Source organism: Oncorhynchus tshawytscha, linkage group LG05, assembly GCF_018296145.1.
Source record: "Oncorhynchus tshawytscha isolate Ot180627B linkage group LG05, Otsh_v2.0, whole genome shotgun sequence".
NCBI classification, from domain to species: Eukaryota; Metazoa; Chordata; class Actinopteri; order Salmoniformes; family Salmonidae; genus Oncorhynchus; species Oncorhynchus tshawytscha.
The window spans coordinates 23,991,484-24,018,088 of record NC_056433.1 but is presented as its reverse complement, the minus strand read 5'-3'; the positions used below and the strand labels follow the sequence as shown (position 1 = coordinate 24,018,088).

Genomic DNA, 26,605 nt, shown 5'->3' with positions numbered 1-26,605 from the left:
TTGGATGGGATATGTACAGGTGCAGTTATCTGTGAGCTGCTCTGACAGCTGGTGCTTAAAGTTAGTGAGGGAGATATGGGTCTCCAGCTTCAGCTTCATTTTTGTAATTTGTTCCAGTCATTGGCAGCAGAGAACAGGCAGTCTCCTTGTGGAGTACAATGAGAGAGAGTCAGGTCGTTATTGCGTTGGACTAGTTAACTGTACGGTTGCAAGATTGGATCCCCCGAGCTGACAAGGTGAAAATCTGTCGTTCTACCCCTGAACGAGGCAGTTAACCCACCGTTCCTAGGCCGTCATTGAAAATAAGAATGTGTTCTTAACTCACTTGCCTAGTTAAATAAAGGTATTAAACAAATATTTTTAAAAATTGGCAAATCGGCGCCAAAAAATACCGATTTCCGATTGTTATGAAAACTTGAAATCGGCCCTAATTAATCGGCCATTCCGATTAATCGGTCGACCTCTAGTCCAGAGTAGTGATGCTGGACGGGCGGGCAGCTGCGGGCAGCAATCGGTTGAATTTAGTTTTACTTGCATTTAAGAGCAGTTGGAGGCCACGGAAGGAGAGTTGTATAGCATTGAAGCTCGTCTGGAGTTTAGTTAACACAGTGTCCAAAGAAGGGCCAGAAGTATACAGAATGGTGTCGTCTGCGTAGAGGTGGATCAGAGAATCACCAGCAGCAAGATCGATATCATTGATGTATACAGAGAAAAGAGTCGGCCCGAGAATTGAACCCTGTGACACCCCCATAGAGATTGCCAGAGGTCCGGACAACAGGCCCTCCGATTTGACACACTGAACTCTGTCTGAGAAGTAGTTGGTGAACCAGGCGAGGCAGTCATTTGAGAAACCAAGGCTATTGAGTCTGCCGATAAGAATGTGGTGAATGACAGAGTCGAAAGCCTTGGCCAGGTCGATGAAGACAGCTGCACAGTATAGTCTCTTATCGATTGCGGTTATGATATCATTTAGGACCTTGAGCGTGGCTGAGGTGCACCCATGACCAGCTCGGAAACCAGATTGCATAACGGAAAAGGTACGGTGGGATTCGAAATGGTCGGTGATCTGTTTGTTAACTTGGCTTTTGAAGACCTTAGAAAGGCAGGGTAGGATAGATATACGTCTGTAGCAGTTTGGTTCTAGAGTCTCCCCCTTTGAAGAGGGGGATGACCGGGGCAGGTTTCCAATCTTTGGGAATCTCAGACAATACAAAAGAGAGTTTGAACAGGCTAGTAATAGGGGTTGCAACAATTTCGGCAGATAATTTTAGAAAGAGAGGGTCCAGATTGTCTAGCCCTGCTGATTTGTAGGGATCCAGATTTCGCAGCTCTTTCAGAACATCAGCTATCTGGATTTGGGTGAAGGAGAAATGGGGGAGGCTTGGGCAAGTTGCTGTGGGGAGTGCAGGGCTGTTGACCAGGGTAGGGGTGGCCAGGTGGAAAGCGTGGCCGGCCGTAGAAAAATTATTATTGAAATGTTCAATTATTGTGGATTTATCGGTGGTGACAGTGTTTCCTAGCCTCAGTGCAGTGGGCAGCTGGGAGGAGGTGCTCTTATTCTCCATGGACTTTTTGGAGTTTGTGTTGCAGGATGCAAATTTCTGTTTGAAAAAGCTTGCCTTTGCTTTCCTAACTGCCTGTGTATATTGGTTCCTAACTTCCCTGAAAATGCTAATGCCGTACGCCACAGGATGTTTTTGTGCTGGTCCGAGGCAGTCAGGTCTGGAGTGAACCACAGGCTATATCTGTTCCTGGTTCTACATTTTTTTGAATGGGGCATGCTTATTTAAGATTGTGAGGAAAGCACTTTTAAAGAATAACCAGGCATCTTCTACTGACGGGATGAGTTCAATATCCTTCCAGGATACCCAGGCCAGGTCGATTAGAAAGGCTTGCTCGCTGAAGTGTTTTAGGGAGTGTTTGACAGTGATGAGGGGTGGTCGTTTGACCGCAGCATCCCATTACGGATGCAAGCAATACAGCAAAAAAAACTAAAAGTAATCGCTGAGATCCTGGTTGAAGACAGCAGAGGTGTATTTGGAGGGCAGGTTGGTTAAGATGATATCTATGTTTGTGCATGTGTTTACAGATTTGGGGTTGTACCTGGTAGGTGCATTGATCATTTGTGTGAGATTAAGTGCATCCAACTTAGATTGTAGGATGGCTGGGGTGTTAAGCATGTCCCAGTTTAGGTCACCTAACAGCATGAGCTCTGAAGATAGATGGGGGGCAATCAATTCACATATGGTGTCCAGGGCATAGCTGGGGGCAGAAGGTGGTCTATAGCAAGCGGCAACGGTGAGAGACTTGTTTCTGGAAAGGTGGATTTTTAAAAGTAGAAGCTCAAATTGTTTGGGCACAGACCTGGATAGTAAGACAGAACTCTGCGGGCTATCTCTGCAGTAGATTGCAACTCAGCCCCCTTTGGCAGTGCTATCTTGTCGGAAAATGCTATAGTTCGGGATGGAAATTTCAGGGATTTTGGTGGCCTTCCTAAGCCAGGATTCAGACACAGCTAGGACATCCGGGTTGGCAGAGTGTGTTAAAGCAGTGAATAAAACAAACTTAGGGAGGAGGCTTCTAATGTTAACATGCATGAAACCAAGGCTTTTGCGGTTACAGAAGTCAACAAATGAGAGGACCTGGGGAATGGGAGTGGAGCTAGGCACTGCAGGGCCTGGATTAACCTCTACCTCACCAGAGGAGCAGAGGAGGAGTAGAATAAGGGTACAGCTAAGGGCTCTAAGAACTGGTCATCTAGTACGTTTGGGACAGAGACTAAAAGGAGATGGTTTCTGGGCGCGGTAGAATAGATTCCATGCATAATGTACAGACAAAGGTATGGTAGGATGTGAATACAGTTGAGGTAAACCTAGGTATTGAGTGATGATGAGAGAGGCATTGTCGCTAGAGACATCAATTCAACCAGGTGATGTCACCGCATGTGTGGGAGGTGGAACTAAAGGGTTATTGAGCAGGGCTGGAGGCTCTACAGTGAAATAATACAATAATCACGAACCAAAACAGCAGTGGACAAGGCATATTGACATTAGGGAGAGGCATGCGTAGCTGAGTGATCATAGGGTCCAATGAGTAGCTGGACGGGCTGGAGACATGGCGATTCAGACAGCTAGCGGGCCGGGGATAGCAGGCTAGCAGAAGGGCCTTAGAGGGACGTCGCGACGGAAGAAGTCTGTTGTTGTAGCCCCCTCGTGCGGTTATGTTGGCAGACCAGTTGTGATGGATCAGCAGGGGTCCGTGTAGTAAAAGGGTCCAGGCCAATTGGCAAAATAGGTAATGTAGCCCAAGGAGTGGCTGATGGGCCTCTTCAGCTAGTTGGGAGATGGGCCTAGCATAGGCTAGCTCCAGGCTAATTGGTGCTTGCTTCAAGACAGGGACGTTAGCCAGGAGAAGCCAGTCGGATAGCAGCTAGCTAGCTGCAATGATCCAGGTGAAGAGGTTCAGAGCTTGAGGTAGGAATCCGGAGATATGGAGAAAAAGGAGTCCGATAAGCTCTGGGTTGAAACACGCTGTACAGACTGGCAGGAGATGTCCTGGCTAAAGGTTAGCTGATGACCACTAGCAGTGGCTAGCTGACTACTAGCTTGTAGCTTAAGTAGTACTTGAAAGTATTTTTACTTAAATACTTTTCACAACTGCAAAATGCTGCATTTCGGCACTTTAGCAAGTCTTTATTCATGTACAAAATCTGATTTATTGAATTTTCCATGTGGTCTATATTAAAGGACACTTCATTGAATATAACAGGCTTTTAAAATGCAATATTAGTGCACAATTTATACTTAAAATATCAAAGTGACGCATCTGGTGTGTGTCCTCTGTGGGAATGCGTGTGATGTTATTACTGCATCATTATACTTGAACTACTTACTTTTTTAGACCGAGTAACGTCAGGAAAACATTAAAGCATGTGGTCATCTTATTGTGGCGTTGATGTATGTATTGTTGTAGGCCTGTGTTTGTGTGTGCTGTATTTCTATTGTGCTGTGTTGCAGCTGTGTTGCTGTTATGATCGTGGCCTATCTAAAAAACACATTAACAGGTCTAAGGGGAAAGCTCACACTCAGGCCTGTATCTGATGGCTGGCCCCTGCCTGTCCCCTGAGCACCTCCTCTCTGCCGCTGACCCCAAGATCAGTCAGTTTCCACCACCTGAAAGACAAGTGTTTCTGAAAGAAGAGAGTGTGTGTGTGTGTGTGTGTGTGTGTGTGTGTGTGTGTGAGAGAGAGAGAGAGAGATAGAGAAAGAGCACTGTGTGTTTTCACGCACTTACATGTATGTCTGACAAAGGTATGGTAGGTTGTGAATACGGTTGAGGTAAACCTAGGCATTGAGTGATTATGAGAGAGGCATTGTAGCTAGAGACATCAATTCAACCAGGTGATGTCACCGATGTGTGTGTGTGTGTGTGTGTGTGTGTGTGTGTGTGTGTGTGTGTGTGTGTGTGTGTGTGTGTGTGTGTGTGTGTGTGTGTGTGTGTGTGTGTGTGTATGTGTGAGAGAGAGAGATAGAGAGATAGAGAAAGAGCACTGTGTGTTTTCATGCACTTACATGTATGTCTGATACTCTCTCACACCCACTGTAGTGTGAAGAGCAAGTTGAGTGACTCCCCCACCGCTGGAGCACAGCAGCACAGTCTCGTGATGAAAAACCAAGCAAGCACTGAGAGGAACTCAGTGAGCGTCTGAATGTAACTTAATCTACCGTGTTACTGAAAGCAGAAGTCCACTGGGGTGGGGGAAATGGGGGGGAAATATACACACACATTTCCTAGACGCAAAATGCTTATTTTTTTCTTGAGTCAGCGACATTTAAGATTTTACTGCCCTATACCTTATAATCACATCTAAATATAAATCCTTCCATGTATGGGAAGTTGCTTTGTCATTGTTTTTTCAAAGTCAGCTGAGAGAAAATATATAGCCAAGCATATACTGTATCTAACTCCTGATTAAGTACATTTTAATGGTACTGACTCTTAAGTATTGCTCTTAAACGTCTCACTGAGAGAGAAGGGGCTTCTTGTGACTGACTTCTGTTTGCCAGAATGGCTCTTGTTTGTGCGTTTGTCCTTGCTATTGTGTGTTTGTGTGTGTGAGGGAGGCCCTGAACTCCCAGGCTTGGAACAACGATATTACCCTGCTGGCTCTGGTGCTAGTGGGGAGAGAGACCAGAGTGCTGTGGTTAGTTGGTGGCTAAGGGAAACCCCACATCCATCCATGGTGGAGAGCAGCTAGTGGAGTGAAGAATGCACTGGCCTTGCCAAGACGGAAAATTAAAGAGAGCTGTCTCCGGGACGGCCAGTGAGAGGGAATAACACAGTGTAACCATCAGCAGAGCACAGCGACTAGGCTGGAACCGAAAAACACACTCTGCTGTTAAATCAAAATCAAATCAAATTGTATTTGTCACATGCTTCGTAAACAACAGGTATAGACTAACAGTGAAATGCTTACTTACGGGTCCTTCCCAACAATACAGAGAGAAAGAAAATAGAGAAATAATAGAAAAGTAAAACACATAATAATAAATAAATAACTAATAACAATAACTTGGCTATATACGTACATGGGGTACCAGTGCTGAGTTGATGTGCAGGGGTACGAGGTAATTGAGGTAGAATAAAGTGACAGATAGTAAACAGAAGCAGCAGCTTATGTGATGAGTCAAAAAAGTTAGTGCAAAAAGGGTCAACGCAGATAGTCCGGGTAGCTATTTGGTTAACTATTTAAACTGTTTAGCAGTCTTATTGCTTGGGGGTAGAAGCTGTTCAGAGTCCTGTTGGTTCCTCTGACACCTCCTGGTACGGAGGTCCTGGATGGCAAGGAGCTCAGCCCCAGTGATGAACTGGGCCAAATGCACTACCCTCTGTAGCGCCTTGCGGTCGGATGCCAAGCAGTTGCCATACCAAGTGGTGATGCAGCCAGTCAAGATGCTCTCAATGGTGCAGCTGTAGAACTTTTTGAGGATTTGAATGCCCATGCCAAATATTTTCAGACTCCTAAAGGAAGTTAACTGTTTTAACTGGGGCTCATTAGCCCATGGCTCTGACTGTATGCCCTTAGTTAGATTGATACCATCCTAATGATTTGATAGCAGCAGACACCTAACACCTTTTCTCTGAGGTGATAGGCTCTTTGAAATGTGCTAGGCTAATGCCCAAATCGATGGGTACTAGATTGCCAAGAACAGTTAGCTAACCATCGGCAGCACTGGACTGGTGTGTGAATCTGACCATCTGGAGGTGTTCCTGCATGAATAGGTGCTCATTATGTGTACACTCTAAACAATACTGGGTTGTCTGGATGACCCGACTGCTTGGTTGCAGGCATTGGTCACTTAGTTGGGTTGTTTTCTTTAACAAGAGTAGGTTTGGGTTGTTTATGCTGGGTTATTGGTGCTGGGTTATTGAGATATGACCCAGCGAGTCAGATCAGGAGATTGGAGGCGTAGTTTAGTAGGGTCGTGGCTTTCATATAGTTATTTTTAGCCACCTGTGAGAGTAAATGTCATTGCTGTTTATCTGTACACATGTTAAGGTTAAACATTTACATTTTTGTTGCTTACAGTTCCCTAAAAGCCAATGGAAATCCCATTGTTGGGATAGATACCACCTTATTATAATATATAATAAATAATTTTTATATTCTAGAAGAATGTATAAAATTCACCCAAAAAATTAAGGAACATTTCAACTGTAAAGTTAACATGACTCTCACTGGTGGCCAATAAGATCTATCTGAAATCCACGCCTCCAATAAGCCACTCCTCCTGAAAATAACCTGAGGATTACATTAAAAAAGACCCAGCTGCTAGATCAACCCAGCAGCATGAAAATAAAAGTACCCAATTGATGATTAAATTGACCCATGTTTGGGTAATCCCAACAACCCAACATGTTGGGTTATTCATGCAACCCAACTGGCTGGGTCAAAATAACCCAGCGTGTGTCCTGTCCAATATTTACCCAGCACTGGGTTACCAAAGAATCCAAATTGGGTTGTTTTTAACCCAGCATTGTTTTGTGTTATAGCAGCAAGAGCAACTAAATACGCTTTTATCTCCAATCAATGAGCTGAATACTCACTTCAGACTTCAGACTGTTATTATGAGCTGGGTTGGAGGAAGTATATTATACCATTTTCTGAGTTATACTGAAATAACTGGTATTGTCACTTTTTCCTACAGCCACAAATAGTTTAATTCATTTCAAGTGGGAAAGCATTTGTACTCTAGTGTAAAAAACTACAGATTCTTCTCCTCAGCAGTCAGGTGGAGAGACACTGGATGTCTTATGTATGCAAATGATGTTTTTTTCTTTTGTTTCTACTTCTTGTTGCTGTTTCTACTTGTTGATGTTGTTTCCTGTGGTCTGTAATAATTCTGTGGTGTATGCTAATATTGGTTCAAATGTGTGCCTGACTCTGTGACTGTCTTCTGTGAGAGAAATCCCTGTTTGAATCATAAACTGCTAAATAATACACTCAACTACATCAATGAATGACAACAAAAGGAGTCAAATGTTAATGTGTGGTGGGCTGTATTCTAAATGTAATAAAGTAACAATGCCGTCCACACACAACAGAGCATTGTTCTGTGTTTTTTGTCTCTTGTAATACTACAGTGCCTGTAATGATGTCTGAAAACAGACAAGGATTGTGCGAGGAACACAACGCACAGTAGGTTTACTCAAAGCGTCCTCTGTTTGTTTGTCCATACAGCACAAGTCATGGAAGAAGATCAAGAACATTGTCCACTGGTCTCCATTCGTCATGTCTTTCAAGAAGAAGTACCCTTGGATCCAGCTGGCTGGTCATGCAGGTAGGCCTTGACAACGCTGCCTCTGGAATGTGGGGATTCTGGGATAAGGCTATGGAAGGAATGTGTGTTCTGTGTTCCGCTCTCATTCTCCTGGCTGGATTGGATACGATGCAGTGGCCAATGGCCAGTGTGTTTGAAATTCAAATCTAGTCTCAGGCTAAGTGTTGGGATATACTTGCAAATCATATATTCAAAGGCTCAGTACTAGGGCATAACTAAAGGTTCATCCTATTTGTATATACTGTAGCTAGGCTATCTGAAATGGAATGGTCCATTCAGAATCAGAAACAACCTTTTCTTTAGCAACAGGACAAAACAAAGTAAAGCAGGCCTACTGTTAACACTGAACATCCTCTAATGTTTCTATTTCATGTTTTGGTTCCTCTCAGGCAGTTTCAAGGCAGGGGCTAACGGGCGTATCCTGAAGAAGCACTGTGACTGTGAGCAGCGCTGCCTGGATTGGCTGATGAAAGACGTGCTGCGTCCCTACGTACCGGCCTACCACGGAGACGTGGAGAAGGACGGGGTGAAGTACAACCAGATGGATGATCTGCTCTCTGAGTTTGACCTGCCCTGCGTCATGGACTGCAAGATGGGTGTCAGGTGAGTGTGGGTTGACGGACCTTTATTGGCAGGTGCATCTCTTTGTTGAAGTTACACATAGGCACATATCTCAGTTTACCCTCTGGATATAAACTTTTTGGGGGTGAATGAAAATAGACCTTAGATCAGCGTTGGACATCAGTGTAGCTCTCAGATCTCTTTGTTCCATTTTGACAGGTTAGGGTAAGGTCCAATATTCAATCAGGCAGACATCCATTAGGCGTAAGGTCTAAGAATGACCATCACACTCCCCTAGAGAGGAGATATGTTCTGTAGCCAGCTGGCCCTTCACAGACACACCATGACTTAAATCAGCCTGTATTGGGAAACAAGTATTGGGAAACAACTTCCATTCCTTTGGGTTCATTATTGGGCTGCCGAACTCCACATACTGTACATGTTATCGTTGTCAAAATCTCCCTTGTTAAGTTTACATCAGATGTATATCAGATATGGGTATACCGAGACACTTTGCAAAGTTATTACTGACCAGTGAAATATTGGAGACTCTTCTGAGGCACTTTGAACTGGGTGTAAACAGGTCAGGCTTGTTTTGCTACAGTATCCTGTACTCTACCGTTGTGACGAATAGCTTTGTTGCCGGGTGGCCTTCATCACTCTCCCTGCTATATCCCTCTCCTCTCATCTCCTTTCCTCTCTAGCACAACTTTGGTTGTGTGACCCTTCTCTGGAATGGCCGGAATGTTAGGAAATGATAAACCAGCCCCTCCAAACACAACAATTTGGTACAGTGCTAACAGACTAAAGTCTGGCCTGTTCTTGAGGTAGCTGGCTAGTGAGAAGGAGAATTTGAATCTAGGAAAGGTTAAGACAATCCCTTATTCAGAGATGAACTGAAGAGAAGGGAACCCCTCCTCCTGTCTTCACTGCAATAATAATTCTACAGTATAATTATTATGTGAAAGAAAACAGTTTCTCTTCTTCATTCACATGTTGCCCCCTGGGGCATGATCACTCAACGGCTTTGTCAGACAACATCTGAATGATCAATATTGTATTGCACAATGTTTGCACAGTGATTGTATTCTAAGAAGTAGAGTCAAATTATCCTTTATATTGGCTCATAAAAGGAAATTAATTTGGTTGCTGGACTGGTTACAACATAAAATCTCATTCAACAAAGTCAGTACCAAACAGATGTGGCTTCTCTGTCCACCAAAGGACGTACCTGGAGGAGGAGCTGACCAAGGCCCGTAAGAATTCCAGTCTGAGGAAGGACATGTACCAGAAGATGGTGGAGGTGGAACCCCTGGCGCCCACCCCCGAGGAGCAGGAGCAGCAGGCGGTCACCAAGCCCCGCTACATGCAGTGGAGGGAGACCATCAGCTCCACCGCTACCCTGGGCTTCCGCATCGAGGGCATCAAGGTAAGCGACGGGACAGATTATGTACTGGGGTATACGGTAGAGCAGGGGTCGGCAACAGGAGTGTTTTTTTTTGGGGGGGATCAAAAATGACTATAAAATCACCAGGAATTCAGCAAGAAAATCGGTTTAATTAAGGAAATCTGTTCCTAGCTTTTGCCATGAATTTTCTAAAAAGAGACGTATATGAGCGTCTCAATGTAATCAAAGTTTCAAATAAAATAAAAAACATTTGGGCTTAGTTGTAGTAAATTTAGCAGAGTACAAATTATGATAATTATGTTTCGTCCCCCCGACCATCCGCTCTGACAAAAATGGTCCCTTGGCTGAATCTAGTTGCCTATCCCTGCAGTGGAGTGATGCATTGTGCTATAAAGTCATACACTGTAAAACTAATTTAACAGTCCATTATTGGTGGAGTGATGCATTGTGCTATAAAGTCATACACTGTAAAACTAATTTAACAGTCCATTATTGGTGGAGTGATGCATTGTGCTATAAAGTCATACACTGTAAAACTAATTTAACAGTCCATTATTGGTGGAGTGATGCATTGTGATATAAAGTCATACTCTGTAAAACTAATTTAACAGTCCATTATTGGTGGTGATGCATTGTGCTATAAAGTCATACTCTGTAAAACTAATTTAACAGTCCATTATTGGTGGAGTGATGCATTGTGATATAAAGTCATACTCTGTAAAACTAATTTAACAGTCCATTATTGGTGGTGATGCATTGTGATATAAAGTCATACTCTGTAAAACTAATTTAAAAGTCCATTATTGGAGGAAGTAAACACTATAGGAAAGGTGACCAAATACTCCATCTGTCAGTCTGTACACTCAGTAGTTACTAGTTGATTTTATAATAATTAAAACAGTAATAATGTGAAATTGAGAGTATAATTCCACTTAGAAGGGCTGACCTTGATGGTCCTGCTTGGTTTGTGTACAGACATACCCTGCAGTCGACCCCTTAATAGCATTCTTCATACTGAGGGTTGCCAGGGCCAACAGGAAGGAATACCCTCTATTTGGTGTCAGTGTGTATAGAGTGTGTTGCGTGTTTTTTTCACACATAGGGCCTGCTTGTGACACCTCTACTGACAGTAACTTCAGTTGCTGACACGTTCCATTTGCTCCTACACACCATCAGTCTCCTTCAAGCTGAAACTAATAGATTCAATGCAGCAGCACACACACAGACAGACAGACTGACACACAGCCTGATCATGTGATTCTGCCTTAGTAAACCTAAGCACACTAATAATCCTATTCGGAGAAAGCTGGGTGCAACAACAAAAAAAGCACATCTGCAACATATTCTTCCTAGGCAATTAGATTACATGGGTCTAATTCCTCCTAAAGCCAAGAGGGAGACATCCTGGCTATGTTTGGGCCGTAACACCATCTTCCAGAATCTGTCTCCTCTAATGAGGCCCTGATATTTGACTCTGGAGGGCTTAAGACAGATGTGCAGGATGAATAGTTCAGACTGGACTGGCAGCGTAGGGAGCAGTGGCAGCAACAGGGCTGTCCGGAGTTTCCACTCCTCTGTCTCTCTTTCCCGACTCCAGCCATGTCCATAGATGGCCACGGCCCGCAGAGCTTTGATGGCTCTCTCTGTTGTCATGACACCAGGGGTTGCCCTCGGAGACTGTCTGTAGAATCAAAAGGTTCTGTGAGTTTTTAGAGAGCACACAGCTGCTGTTGTGTCTGTTTGGCCCCAGCTCAATGCCCATATTATTGTCTGCCTGCATTTCTACGGAGACAGTATACCACGGTAGAGCACGGTGCTGTGGTAGAGTTAGAATATGAGCACATTAAGTGTGTGGAGACACGTCCTCTTGTCTTAGATGATGCAAAACGTTGGGCCATTTTCCTGTTTTAGTCACCTCTTTCAGCAGGGTTTTGCTGCTTAATAGTATAGTATAGCACTGAGTAGTAGGAATAATGCTTCCCATCCGAAACTGTTTGGATGAGTTTGTGCATACAGTATATTATGATGACATTTTGTGATGTTTTAGACTTCGGTGAGGTTTTTTTCGGCTGTCCGGGCAGACAATTATTTTTCTGGAGGCAAGCCGAAGTCAGTAGCCGAAGTCGGTAGCCGAAGTCAGTAGCCGAAGTCGGTAGCCGAAGTCTACGCCCCTTCGTTGGTGATTGGTCAACAGTAGGGATTCTTCAATAAAGTCTTTGTTGTCATTCAACAAGAGATGACTCGTTTTCATGCACATTTTTTCAGTTGGAAATTCTGCACCAAACATCTCAGTTACAGTAGATATAAAATTGATATAAAATAAGATCTCCTCGGCAAAAACGTCCAAATGAATGACTGATTTCTTTAGTTATCTTAGATGAATTCTGACTATTTTGAGGAAGCGTATACTGGCTACAGCTTCTCAAAATGAACAAACTATTGCCTCTTATTCTTTTAAGGGAGTATGCGAGCACACTCGTTCGGTTTGCCTAGCTGACTTTTGCTAGCCGCCAGCCTAACTGAAGCATGCTGATGCCACGGTATGGGTCTGACTTCTGAAGTTCTTTGCCTCCCCTTGAATAACAGAGGCCATTTGTATTAAGCTAGCAGTGTGTGTCACATGTATACGGGGGACCTCAGACATCATGTAATTGTTGGAGGCTCCATCCTGCTGGACTCTAAAAATATCTGCCTTTCTTTCCCTTCGTCTGTGCAGAAGGAAGACGGAACGGTAAACAGAGACTTTAAAAAGACCAGGAGCAGGGAGCAAGTGACAGAGGCATTCAACGACTTTGTCAAAGGAAACCAGAACATCCTGGTGAGTGTGTGTGCATATGTCTCTGTGATTCTTTCGGGGTGTGTTTGTGTGTGAGCCGGAGCCCCCTAATGCTCCGGCAGACCTCTCCCTGCCCCATGGTCAAATGGCCCCTGGAGGGAACTCCCAAGGACTTCCACCTCTCTAATGGCCCAGGAAGTGAGGTCATAGCCGGGACGGCTGTGTGTGATTTAGGTCTCCCGGGGTCCTGGAAACAGAGCAGGGAAATTAAACACTCGAAAAGGTTGTCCTCCATTCCACATTGGTTTGTCATGTGTTTATCTAGTACCACTAGGCCCAAGCCAAACACACTGTATCTGTCACTGTGTGGTGCGCCTTGGCCCTACTGTTGTGTACTTAACTGTCACTCATGTGTGGTCTTCATCTCTCTCTCTACTGAGCTGAGCTGTTGTCCCATAGGGTTTTGCACTATGGAGTTATCATAATTCATAGAATGGTCTGTTTATTGGTAATGTTCTGTAATGAATACAGGGCCTGTATCCACAAAGCGTCTCAGAAAAGGTCCTAAGAATCCAGTAGCGGTGTGTGGGTAAAATCACTGTGGAAGCCAAGCCAGGAAAAAACTATTATTACATATTGCTATTGACCTACAACATGGTCAATCAAGTTAATGTTTCCAACAGTTTAACTTCTACTGATTTAGAACCACAGAGAGCTACAAGTGACAAGTGAGCACTGCATCCGCTATTCCAGCAACATTTCAACTTTTAAACATAATCAAATCAACTAGGCTATGGGGGCTGATTCCAATTACGCACGGCTTTCCTACCCAGTTCTCAGTAGTTGGTATTCCGATTTACCTTAGGCAGGTTTGTAATGTGCTTTGTCGGTGTTGTTCCCTTGCACGCGCTGAATAAATGTAATTCAACTGCTGAAAACCCTCCCACTTGCTGGCAAACAGATTTTCTCGTGGAGTTTTCATTCTATAGGGATTTCAGTACATTTATCTTAAGCCATCCCTTTAAATACGGTTTACCTTTAATTGGACTTTTGTCCACAGACTAGAATACATTGAGAGAACAAGGTCAGAAAATTGGGATCAAAGAAAGAATGCCATCTATGCATCTTTGTCTCCGTTTCAGCACCAACTGTTAAATAAGAAAATACTGTGATCTTGTAGATTATTTAGGCACATTTTAGGGTTAGGGAAATGGTTTGGAGAGCCTTTAAGCACAACACATATTGATGAGTAAAAACCCTAACCCTAACCCTACAGTGGTTTGAGTCATCCTGTTGTCATAATCAAGTTCAATCCATGAAATAATGGAAGGTGTAACACATGGAATGGAACGGATTTGTGGAATGGATTGAAGCTAAATGGACACTACTGTACAAATTGAAGGAAACTTACACTGAAGTGACAGTTATAAATGTATGTTACTTATAGTGGCTAATATTTTATTTTTTACCCAATTTCATGGTATCCAATTGTTAGTAGTTACTATCTTGTCTCATCGCTACAACTCCCATACGGGCTCAGGAGAGACAAAGGTAAAGAGCCATGCGTCCTCCGAAACACAATCCAACCAAGCCACACTGCGCGCATCCAACCCGGAAGCCAGCCACACATATGTGTCGGAGGAAACACAGTGCACCTAGTGACCTGGTCAGCTTGCACTGTGCCCGGCCTGCCACAGGAGTCACTAGTGTGCGATGAGACAAGGATATCCCTACCGGCCAAGCCCTCCCTAACCCAGACGACGCTAGGCCAATTGTGCTTCGCCCCATGGACCTCCCAGCCACGGCTGGCAGCGACAGAGCCTGGGCTCGAACCAAGAGTCTCTGGTGGCACAGCTAGCACTGCGATAGACCACTGTGCCACCCAGGAGGCCCAGTAGCTAATATTTAACATGATACAAATTGTAAAAAAGAAGAGAGGAAAGCCTGGGCATAGACTATAATTAAAACATTCTAAAGCGCATACATCAGCTCGGCAGGTTCAGCCCTAAAGAAGCCTATGGCTTGGGTGTCCAAATTTCATCCACGCAAATTATGAGGGCACACAATACAAATTCAGAACAATGGCACAACTATTTATAGCCTATTTCACTGTGGAAAAGGGGCCGCAATACATGTCATGATGATATGATTTTCGGTTTGATTCCATATGGCTGGTTTCACATTCGTCTCCAGAAATTTTAAGGTCAGCAGGTAGCCTAGCGGTTAAGAGTGTTGGACCTGGAACCGAAAGGTTGCTGGTTTGAATCCACATGCAGTCTGTGTGAAAAATATGCTGATGTTCCCCTGGGGGAGGGACAGTAGTTAACCCTAATTGCTCTTGTAAGTCCCTCTGGATAAGAGCGTTTGCTAAAATGTACATAAATCGAAATATAGGGAACAATTTGTATTTACAATCCTCTTATCCAAACGGATTACTCATTTACCTAGCTCTTATCCATTTAGAAATTACAGTGCATGGAGAATGCTGTTATTTCTATCGGGAAAAAAGTACACTGAACATAAATATAGACGCAACATGCAACAATTTCAAAGATTTTACTGAGTTACAGTTCATATAGGGAAATCAGTCAATTGAAATAAATTCATGAGGCCCTAATCTATGGATTTCACATGACTGGGAATACAGATATGTATCTGTTGGTCACAGATACCTTCAAAAAAAGTTAAGGGCGTGGATCAGAAAACCAGTCAGTATCTGGTGTGACCACCATTTGCCTTATGCAGCACAACACATCTCCTTCACATACAGTAGGGTTGATCAGGCTGTTGATTGTTGCCTGTAGAATGTTGTCCCACTCCTCTTCAATGGCTGTGTGAAGTTGCTGGATATTGGCGGGATCTGGAACACGTTGCCGTACACATCGATCCAGAGCATCTCAAACAGGCTCACTGGGTGACATGTCTGCTGAGTATGCAGGTCATGGAAAAACTGGGACATTTTCAGCTTTGAGGAATTGTGTACAGATCCTTGTGACATGGGGCCGTGCATTATCATGCTGAAACATGAGGTGATGGTGGAGGATGAATAGCACGACAATGGGCCTCAGGATCTCGTCATGGTCTCGCTGTGCATTCAAATTGCCATCGAAGAAATTAAATTATGTTCGTTGTCCGTAGCTTTTGCCTGCCCATACCGTAACCCGACTGCCACCATGGGGCACTCTGTTCACCATGGGGCAATCTGCCATACATGCTGTCTGCCATCTGCCCGGTACAGTTGAACTAGGATTCATCTGTGTTCACCATGGGGCACTCTGCCATACATGCTGTCTGCCATCTGCCTGGTACTATTGAACTGGGATTCATCTGTGTTCACCATGGGGTACTCTGTTCAACATGGGGAACTCTGCCATACATGCTGTCTGCCATCTGCCTGTTACTATTGAACTGGGATTCATCTGTGAAGAGCACTCTTCTCCAGCATGCCAGTGGTCATTGAAGGTGAGCATTTGCCCACTGAAGTTGGTTATGACGCCGAACTGCAGTCATGTCAAGACCCTGGTGAGGATGACGAGCGCGCAGATGAGCTTCCCTGAGACGGTTTCTGACAGTTTATACAGAAATTCCTTGGTTGTGCAAACCCACAATTTCATCAGCCATCTGGGTGGCTGGTCTCAGACGATCCCACAGGTGAAGAAGCCAGATGTGGAGGTCCTGGGGTGGCGTGGTTACGCGTGGTCAGCGGTCGTGAGGCCGGTTGGACATACTGCCAAATTCTCTAAAACGGCGTTGGTAGAGAAATGCACATTACATTCTCTGGCAACAGTTCTGGTGGATATTCCTGCAGTCAGCATTCCAATTGCACACTCCCCTCAAACATGAGGCATATGTGGCATTGTTGTATGACAAAATTGCACATTTTAATGTCCCCAGCACAAGGTGCACCTGTGTAATGATCATGCTGTTTAATCAGCTTCATGATATGCCACAACTGTTAGGTGGATGGATTATCTTGGCAAAGGATAAATGCTCACTAACAGGGATGTAAACTAATTTGTGCACAAAATTTGAGAGAAATAAGCTTTGGAACATTTCTGGGATCTTTTATTTCAGCTCATGAAACATGGGACCAACACTACATGTTGTGTTTATATTTTTGTTCAGTATATATCTGGTATCCAGTATAATAATAGTTTAGTTTATGTTTTTTTCTGTGTCCTTAAAATTGGAGAAATACTGAAAGCTTTTCTGCTCAGATTTTCCCACGTCACCCTGGGTAGTTTTCATAATAAATCTTGTGCTGTCATCTGTCTGTTTTCAGAACTGTTATCTGCACCGACTGAAGGACATTAGGGACACTCTGGAAATATCAACCTTCTTCAAGACCCACGAGGTAAACAAATCTATTTTTTGAGTTGTAACATTTACCGAAATAGAAGCATTTGAGATCCGCCCATGTACCACTCAACTGATACAGGAGGCTACAATCTGTGCAGTGGAAACCCATGAACAATGGCACCCACACAAACACCAACCAATCACAGGACATTGTTAATCTAAACAGGAAGCGTTGTCAGGCTTCTGAAGGTACTGTGGCGTTTCAGAGCAAAGGTTGAGACACAGGCCCTAGAACAAACCTCTCTGGAATAACCTATGTCCTGCTGCTTAGGTGGAGTCAAATACAGGGTGTGTACATTAAGTACAGGGTGTGTCTGTTAATCCCTCATTCATGCCTACTGTATTTGACTTCATAGTGACATTTTATGTAAACTCAGGAATAGCTGACTAATACGATTATTTGGAATCCCGTTTACATCGACCATCTGTCCAGACATACTGTAGTGAGACACCACCTGTAACATACAATAGTATTTTCCCCGTCACCTAACTACAGAAAGCATAAAACTATTTGATCAAATATGTATCTGATCTTCTAAGTCGGAAGATAAAGTGTAACAGTAAATTAACTATGTGCATACAGTAGTCAAATACAGCTGAATCATGACTGACCTTTACAGTAATAAGAGGGGTGCTTGAAGAATGTTGATTTAATGGGCAGTTATTTACATGGTGTAGATAACATACTTAACATGATTATATGTGGCGATTATAGACCATACTTAACAGGATATGCTTCATTAGGCTTCTCCAACTTTATTCTTACATTTATTTTTGGGCTCCTGAGTGGCGCAGCAGTCTGAGGCACTGCATCTCAGTGCAAGAGGCATCACTACAGTCACTGGTTCAAATCCAGGCTTTATCACATCTGGCTGTGATTGGAAGTCCCATAGGGTGGTGCACAATTGGTCCAGGTTTGGCCGGGGTAGGCTGTCATTATAAATAAGAATTTGTTATTAGCTTATTTGCGTATTTAAATAAAGGTTAAAAAAAAGAATTAAGCGCTTTGAGATTCGATGAAAAGAGCTATACACTGCCTTGCGAAAGTATTCACCCCCCTTGGCATTTTTACATTTTTGTTGCCTTACAACCTGGAATTAAAATAGATTTTTGAGGGTTATGTCTTGTTTGATTTACGCAACATGCCTACCTCTTTGAAGATGCTTAATATTTTTTATTGTGAAACAAACAAGAAATATGACAAAGAAACTGAAAACTTGAGCGTAACTATTCACATAACTACTGCGTAACTATTCACATAACTACTGCGTGACTATTCACATAACTACTGCGTGACTATTCACATAACTACTGCGTAACTATTCACATAACTACTGCGTAACTATTCACATAACTACTGCGTAACTATTCACATAACTACTGCGTAACTATTCACATAACTACTGCGTAACTATTCACATAACTACTGCGTGACTATTCACATAACTACTGCGTAACTATTCACATAACTACTGCGTAACTATTCACATAACTACTGCGTGACTATTCACATAACTACTGCGTGACTATTCATAACATAACTATTCACATGCGTGACTATTCACATAACTACTGCGTAACTATTCACATAACTACTGCGTGACTATTCACATAACTACTGCGTGACTATTCACATAACTAACTACTGCGTGACTATTCACATAACTACTGCGTGACTATTCACAATAACTACTGCATAACTATTCACATAACTATAACTATTCACATAACTACTGCGTAACTATTCACATAACTACTGCGTAACTATTCACATAACTACTGCGTAACTATTCACATAACTACTGCGTGACTATTCACATAACTACTGCGTAACTATTCACATAACTACTGCATAACTAACTATTCACATAACTACTGCGTGACTATTCATAACATAACATAACTACTGCGTAACTATTCACATAACTACTGCGTGACTATTCACATAACTACTGCGTAACTATTCACATAACTACTGCGTAACTATTCACATAACTACTGCGTGACTATTCACATAACTACTGCGTAACTATTCACATAACTACTGCGTGACTATTCACATAACTACTGCGTGACTATTCACATAACTACTGCGTAACTATTCACACAACTACTGCGTAACTATTCACATAACTACTGCGTGACTATTCACATAACTACTGCGTAACTATTCACATAACTACTGCGTAACTATTCACATAACTACTGCATAACGATTCACATAACTACTGCGTGACTATTCACATAACTACTGCGTGACTATTCACATAACTACTGCGTAACTATTCACATAACTACTGCGTGACTATTCACATAACTACTGCATAACTATTCACATAACTACTGCGTAACTATTCACATAACTACTGCGTAACTATTCACATAACTACTGCGTGACTATTCACATAACTACTGCGTGACTATTCACATAACTACTGCGTGACTATTCACATAACTACTGCGTAACTATTCACATAACTACTGCGTAACTATTCACATAACTACTGCATAACTATTCACATAACTACTGCGTGACTATTCACATAACTACTGCGTAACTATTCACATAACTACTGCGTGACTATTCACATAACTATTGACTATTCACATAACTACTGCGTAACTATTCACATAACTACTGCGTAACTATTCACATAACTACTGCATAACTATTCACATAAACTACTGCATAACTATTCACATAACTACTGCGTAACTATTCACATAACTACTGCGTAACTATTCACATAACTACTGCGTAACTATTCACATAACTACTGCGTAACTATTCACATAACTACTGCGTGCCTATTCACATAACTACTGCGTGACTATTCACATAACTACTGCGTAACTATTCACATAACTATTCACATAACTACTGTAACTATTCACATAACTACTGCGTAACTATTCACATAACTATTGACTATTCACATAACTACTGCGTAACTATTCACATAACTACTGCGTGACTATTCACATAACTACTGCGTGACTATTCACATAACTACTGCGTGACTATTCACATAACTACTGCGTAACTATTCACATAACTACTGCGTGACTACTATTCACATAACTACTGCGTAACTATTCACATAACTACTGCGTGACTATTCACATAACTACTGCGTAACTATTCACATAACTACTGCGTGACTATTCACATAACTACTGCGTGACTATTCACATAACTACTGCGTAACTATTCACATAACTACTGCATAACTATTCACATAACTACTGCGTAACTATTCACCCCCAGAAAGTCAATACTTTGTAGAGCCACCTTTTGCAGCAATTACAGCTGCAAGTCTCTTGGGATATGTCCCTATAACCTTGGCACATCTAGCCACTGGGATTGTTGCCCATTGTTCAAGGCAAAACTGCTCTGGCTCATTCAAGTTGGATGGGTTCCTGCTGGTGTACAGCGATCTTTAAGTCATACCACAGATTCTCAATTGGATTGAGGACTGGGCTTTGACTAGGCCATTCCAAGACATTTAAATGTTTCCCCTTAAACCACTCGAGTGTTGCTTTAGCAGTATGCTTAGGGTCATTGTCCTACTGGAAGGTGAACCTCGGTCCCAGTCTCAAATCTCTGGACAACTGAAACAGGTTTCCCTCAAGAATTTCCCTGTATTTAGCGCCATCTATCATCCCTTCAATTCTGACCAGTTTCCCAGTCCCTGCAGATGAAAATGTTGTTCTCGGGGTAATGAGAGGTATTGTGTTTGTGCCAGACATAGCGAAAAAAGCCAAAAAGCTAAATTTTAGTCTCATCTGACCAGAGTACCTTCTTCCATATGTTTTGGGAGTCTCCCACATAACTTTTGGCGAACACCAATTGTGTTTCCTTATTTTTTTATTTAACAATGGCTTTTTTCTGGCCACCCTTCCATTAAAGCCCAGCTCTGTGGAGTGTATATCTTAAAGTGGTCCTATGGACAGATACTCCAATCTCCGCTGTGGAGCTTTGCAGCTCCTTCAGGGTTATCTTTGGTCTCTTTGTTGCCTCTCTGATTAATGCCCTCCTTGCCTGGTCCGTGAGTTTTGGTGGGCGGCCCTCTCTTGGCAGGTTTGTTGTGGTGCTATATTCTTTCCATTTTTTAATAATGGATTTAATGGTGCTCTGTGGGATGTTCAAAGTTTCAGATCTTTTTTTATAACCCAACCCTGATCTGTACTTCTCCACAACTGTTTTTTAATTTCACTTCACCAATTTGGACTATTTTGTCTATGTCCATTACATGAAATCCAAATAAAAATACATTTAAATTACAGTTCGTAATGCAACAAAATAGGAAAAACGACAAGGAGGGTAACTACTTTTGCAAGGCACTGTATAAACGTAATAAGTTACTATTATTATTAAAATGGCTACCATACACACATTCCAACTCTATTTGAAACTTTCTGTCCTAGCCTATTGTAAACATATTTTTTTTGTTTTGGTCTCAGTGTTTTGAGGACTAAGATGGATCCCTCTCTCCTTCCCCAGGTGATTGGCAGCTCACTGCTGTTCGTCCATGACAAGCGTGAGCAGGCCAAGGTGTGGATGATAGACTTTGGGAAGACTACCCCTCTGCCTAAAGGACAGGTCCTGAGTCACAGGGCCACCTGGGAGGAGGGCAACCGCGAGGATGGCTACCTCTATGGCCTGGACCACCTCATAGACATTCTCACCCACATGGTGGTGACCCCAAAGCCAGACTCACTCTAAAAAGGGACTGTCCCCCCTCAACTCAATCCTAACCCCGACAGGACCACCACCTCGCACTACAATGACGCCTCTGTTGTCCCCAACAAGCTACCCCTCCCTCCCTTATTCCCCTTCTCCCCTGGCCCCAGATATCAAACTGTAACCACACAAGTGTTTTGTGTAAACTTGTAGATTCTGTACATACTGCTGTACAGTGTGTTTCTGTTCTGATGAGACCATGGGTTAGGTTAGGTTCCTTCTCTGCAGCTAGTCCGTGACAACCCTTCTTGAGATTTTAGTTTGTTTTGTTTTATAACAGTTTAAGAATATATTTTAGTGTTAGCTAACAGTGTGTATCACTGCAGTTACAACTTATATGGTGCATGGCCTTGTGGTAAAAGCCAAACATTTGAAATAGTTGGATTCAGAATTGTGGCACTTCCTGTGTTTATAAACTTATATACAATTTAAGATTTACAGAAAATGTCCAGGGTCAGGTAGCCTGGCGGGTAGGAGCGTTGGGCAGTTGCTGGATCGAATCCCCGAGCTGACCATGTAAAAATCTGTTGTTCTGAGCAAGGCAGTTAACCCACTGTTCCCTGGGCGCCGTGGATGTCGATTAAGGCAGCCCTCTGCACATCTCTGATTCAGAGGGGTTGGGTTAAATGCAGAAGACACATTTCAGTAGAATGCATTCAGTTTGTACCTCATTATGTAATAGTGTACTTCAGACTGTGCTGTGCCTATATTAATTCCAGTTTCTTTGGAGGGAAAGTAGAGAAGGTGGCATAAGTTAATGCACTCCGATATGTAATTATGACCTATTTTATTCAGGCTAATGTTGACATTCCTGTAATCCAAACCATTGAGGAGTGACTGTCAGTTCAGAGGTCAATGTACATGAAGCAGATGGAGTGGGCGACTAACAGGAAACGGCTCTTAACCAAGTGAGAATGAGTTTGCATTCTAAATATGCCAAGTGCCTCAGCCTTTCAGCAGACATAAAAAGACCAGGGCCCGGTTTCCCAAAAGCATCTTAAAGGGATACTTCGGAATCTTGGCAGTGGGGCCCTTTATCTACTTTGACTCAGATCAACTAGTGGATACCATTTTCATGTCTTTGTGTCCAGGATGAAGGAAGTTAGAGGTAGTTTTGTGAGCCAATGCTAACTAGCGTTAGCGCAATGACTCAAAAGTCTATGGGTATCTGCTAGCATGCTAGTACCCTATGGTTCTAAGATGAACTTAGTCTTAAGATGCTTTTGGGAAACCGGGCCCAGGTTTTATTATCTTATTTGAATGATTCCCATTAGTCAGAGATGACATCACCTGTGACTCCGTCATTAATGTATATCGTCTACCACTGTACACCCATAATAATCACTGCTCTTAGAATGAACCCACCCCATCCTGTTTTCCTAGGATCCTGTTATTGGGCACAAGACAGATGGTGATTGCTGTTTGCATGGCAATTTGACATTCATATATACCATTCCTGCCTGATGCCCAAACATCCTGAGGTGGCAAACAAAACGAATGGGGTGTTGTCTGTCTACTGTCTATTTATCAAGTCTACAGACAGAGAGATAGGCATTTAACAGATCAACATTGTCATCATTGTCTGTTTGGATTCAATTAGCATTGAGTCATGTTTTTGATCACAGTCAGATCACAAGCGCATGACATTGTCCATAGAAAGAGTAACTTGCATGGTATGGGAGTTTTTTTATGGGCGTTAATACCCTTTTTTAATAGTTTACTTTAGGGTTTAATAGTCATTCACCTTTGATAGCCATATCACATACAATAGTCCTAGTTATGAGAGTGAGGTGAGGTTGGCCTTGTTTTGAAATGACTGTTCTCTCACATATATCTAAGGAACTGAGAGGGGTGTGGTGTGTTAGGACTGCAAACATCATGTCCTAAAGAAACAGCTCACTTCTCCATGGCCTTTAATGGGTGGAGCTTGAGGCAGTTGATTCTAGCAGGACAAACTGGACCAATAGTTTTGACCAATACCCAAGGCGTAAACCTTTGTGCTTTACTTGTCCTGTCTTTGAGTGGCGTTGAACTACTTTACCTTTGAATCAGGGTTATCAACCTGAAACGTTTCGAAATAAATACAGTTTGGTATGTTAAAGTATGACTTGATATTAATGGCCTGCACTGTTGGAGCTCGGAGCTTAAGATGTTCACTGTACCCTGCATTTACATCTGCAATCCTGTACATGTGACTAATACACTTTCTGAATCTAAATCTAATGTGATGTACAGGATTGTGGTACGTTTGCATGAGAGTGATACTATCGGCCCATTGCACTGGACCAGAAAGGACAGAAATAAAGAGTAGAGTGCCCTCTGCTGTTACTGAACTGTATTACACTGAGCAGCATAAAACAAATGACATGGGTGCATTTTACAGAAACACATTGTGACTTTGATTTTAATATGTTGCCTTTATTCTCTTACTTCAATATTTCTTCAGTAGCTTCTTTCAAATCCCTCCTCTGTCATTGTGCTTGTCGTTTTTGTGAAGTCTCTTAGAATGATATACTCATTACCATATTTATTTCTTTGTGACATTTGCACAAGAACACTAATGCATGTGTTTTCATTTTTGTTGAAAGTCAGTCATGATATAATCATTTAGTAAGTCACTGTAATATACAATGGTCACTGCTTCTTACAATGTGTAAATAATACTGTATGTTTTAGAGATGAACAAGAAGTCTGTGTTCTGTGCACTCTACCAGGTGTTCTTTTGTGCCTCGTGACACCTATGATCTGTATAGACCTGGTTTTGGGCTACACTGGCCAAAGAGTGGTTGACATGGAGATTGCCATAGCAACCTCATCTGTCATCCCTGGTCCAGGTTGACATGATTGAGTCCTTCCTTTCCCAGCCTTGTGCTGTGACACTGTGGGGACATTGTGCCTGAGATCCTCTGCAGGGTTGGGGTTCATTCCAATTTCATTTGGAATTCTTTAATTCGCTCATGTGGAGAGTTAATTCAGCTATCTTCAAGTCATGTAATTGCAATTGAATTTAAATGATATTGTTTGGACCGTTTTTTAAAATTGAATTGGCATTGGAATTCAATATTGGTACATTTCCTAGTAAATTGAATTAATGTATCAAACATTGACCGCAGGATTTGTTTGAAATAATTTCAACTTATATTTCTATATTTCCAGTATAGCTAGGCTGTCTGAACAGTGACATGATCTGAAATTGAATTCAAATTGAATTTGAATTGGAATGTGGGTATTGTTGGGGATAATATTAAATTATCTCCGAATTCAAAGACTGACCTGGAATTCTTATTGAATGAAATGGAATTTACAGGGAGTTGTGGAACAAATCCCACCCCTGGTCTTCAGGTCATTGTGCTGTCACCCCATGGATCTGCTTATGTAAATCATGCCATCATGTCAATACTGCAAGCAAAAATATGCTTGACTGTACCATTTTTACTGTAGTAAATTTGAACAATGGCTTAAACGCTACCATGTGTGTGTGCCTTTTATTTGAATGTACAACGTGCTCTCTGCTACGGTAACGACACAGGTAAGTGTAGCTATTCCACATGGGCTTCTTGTCAAGCACATTTCACACAGTCTGCTCTTAATCTTTTCATCATGTCATATGAGACAAATCTCTCTCCCTGTCTCCCTCATGTATAGACATTTGACAAACCAGATCTCACAAGCACAGGGAGATGTAGCCTACATTCGACTTGGAATCAGATCAGGTATATCTAAGGAGGTACATGGCAGCATGCTTTCAGAGCTCCCCGCAGAGAGGAGAAGTACACCATCCCACCCCTAGGCCGCTTTGCTACATGGGGTATTGTCTAAGAATATACCTGTTCTAGGAAGTGTTGTTTTTACCAGAACATGATTATGGTCAGAGAGTAAACACTCACACCAACTGTTCACGTGACAACTGACAGGCAAGGAGCCACCAGCACCTGGAAACATGACAACAATCAAGCATCAACACATTTAGAAGAACACCAACCCTAGATGAGGAAGGACATAGTTAGCCATATATGAATCTGCCACTTGACATGTAAAGACAAATACATCATTTGCTGGTGCTGTAGGGGTTTGTTTATTAATTATGTTTGTCTATTTATGTCTCCTCTTAGTCATCAGCTTATTACATGGGTCATTTTCAACATGGCATTGTAGCAGATAAAAGTGTTAGTATGTATGTACCGCTTGGCCACTAACTAACATAAAAATATAATGTCAACAATCCCAAGCACTGAAAGTATAAATAGAGATTCATCTAATTATATTATGTGGTCAATTACTGTATAACAAACTGTTGATTTCCTCTGAAATGGTTACAGCACCAAATCTATCAGTGTTTAGATGGTGTGATTCGCTCATTTCAGATCAGGCTCTTTTGTTTGGGTGATGGAATTGCTGTTCTCTAGTGGCCAAACTACATCATGACAAGCAGATGTTATTTGTTAGATGGAAGGTCAGGGGGCATGAGAAGCATTACATTTCCACAAACAGTATAATTCTCTGCGTGCGTCAGAGTTACAGGTCAAAATAAACACTACATGAACACTAAAAACAGAACTAATGCAGAAGTGTGAGAAGAGGTGGTGTGGCCGTGGGAGAATGATGATGATCTTATTGAGTTGCTTGGGTGTTTTTTCCCCAAAGTAGGAGGAGAGGACTGCCTTATTTAGTAATGCTTGGCCTGAGTCAGGCGGCTGGCAGGGAGCCTGAACAACGCTGCTGGCCTGGGGAGAGGGAGGCTTGGAGAGGGGCCATGCAGGAAACCCACCCATACATCCTCTCTTCTTCTCTCCTACCTCTCTTCCACATCCCATCTTCCCATCCATATTCGTCACAATATACTGTAGCCAACGGCTTGCATGTGTAACAGGGTAAGCCTTTCTGCCTGTCATCTCATCAAATCAAATCAAATCAAA

The 26,605-nt window shown here is 42.5% G+C and overlaps 1 protein-coding gene across 2 annotated transcripts in view; it reads left to right on the top strand.

The window, feature by feature from the left end:
- The window catches only part of LOC112250337 (inositol-trisphosphate 3-kinase B), a 54,048-nt gene extending 28,891 nt beyond the window's left edge, over positions 1–25,157 (top strand). For both annotated transcript variants that reach the window (XM_024420402.2, XM_024420401.2), the window contains exons 3-8: positions 7,742–7,841; positions 8,231–8,444; positions 9,627–9,831; positions 12,527–12,628; positions 16,869–16,940; positions 21,450–25,157. In XM_024420402.2, coding sequence (XP_024276170.1) covers positions 7,742–7,841; positions 8,231–8,444; positions 9,627–9,831; positions 12,527–12,628; positions 16,869–16,940; positions 21,450–21,671 — 915 coding nt within the window. In that variant the 3' untranslated portion in view covers positions 21,672–25,157. The remainder of the gene's footprint in view (positions 1–7,741; positions 7,842–8,230; positions 8,445–9,626; positions 9,832–12,526; positions 12,629–16,868; positions 16,941–21,449) is intronic.
- Positions 25,158–26,605: the final 1,448 nt, after the last annotated feature.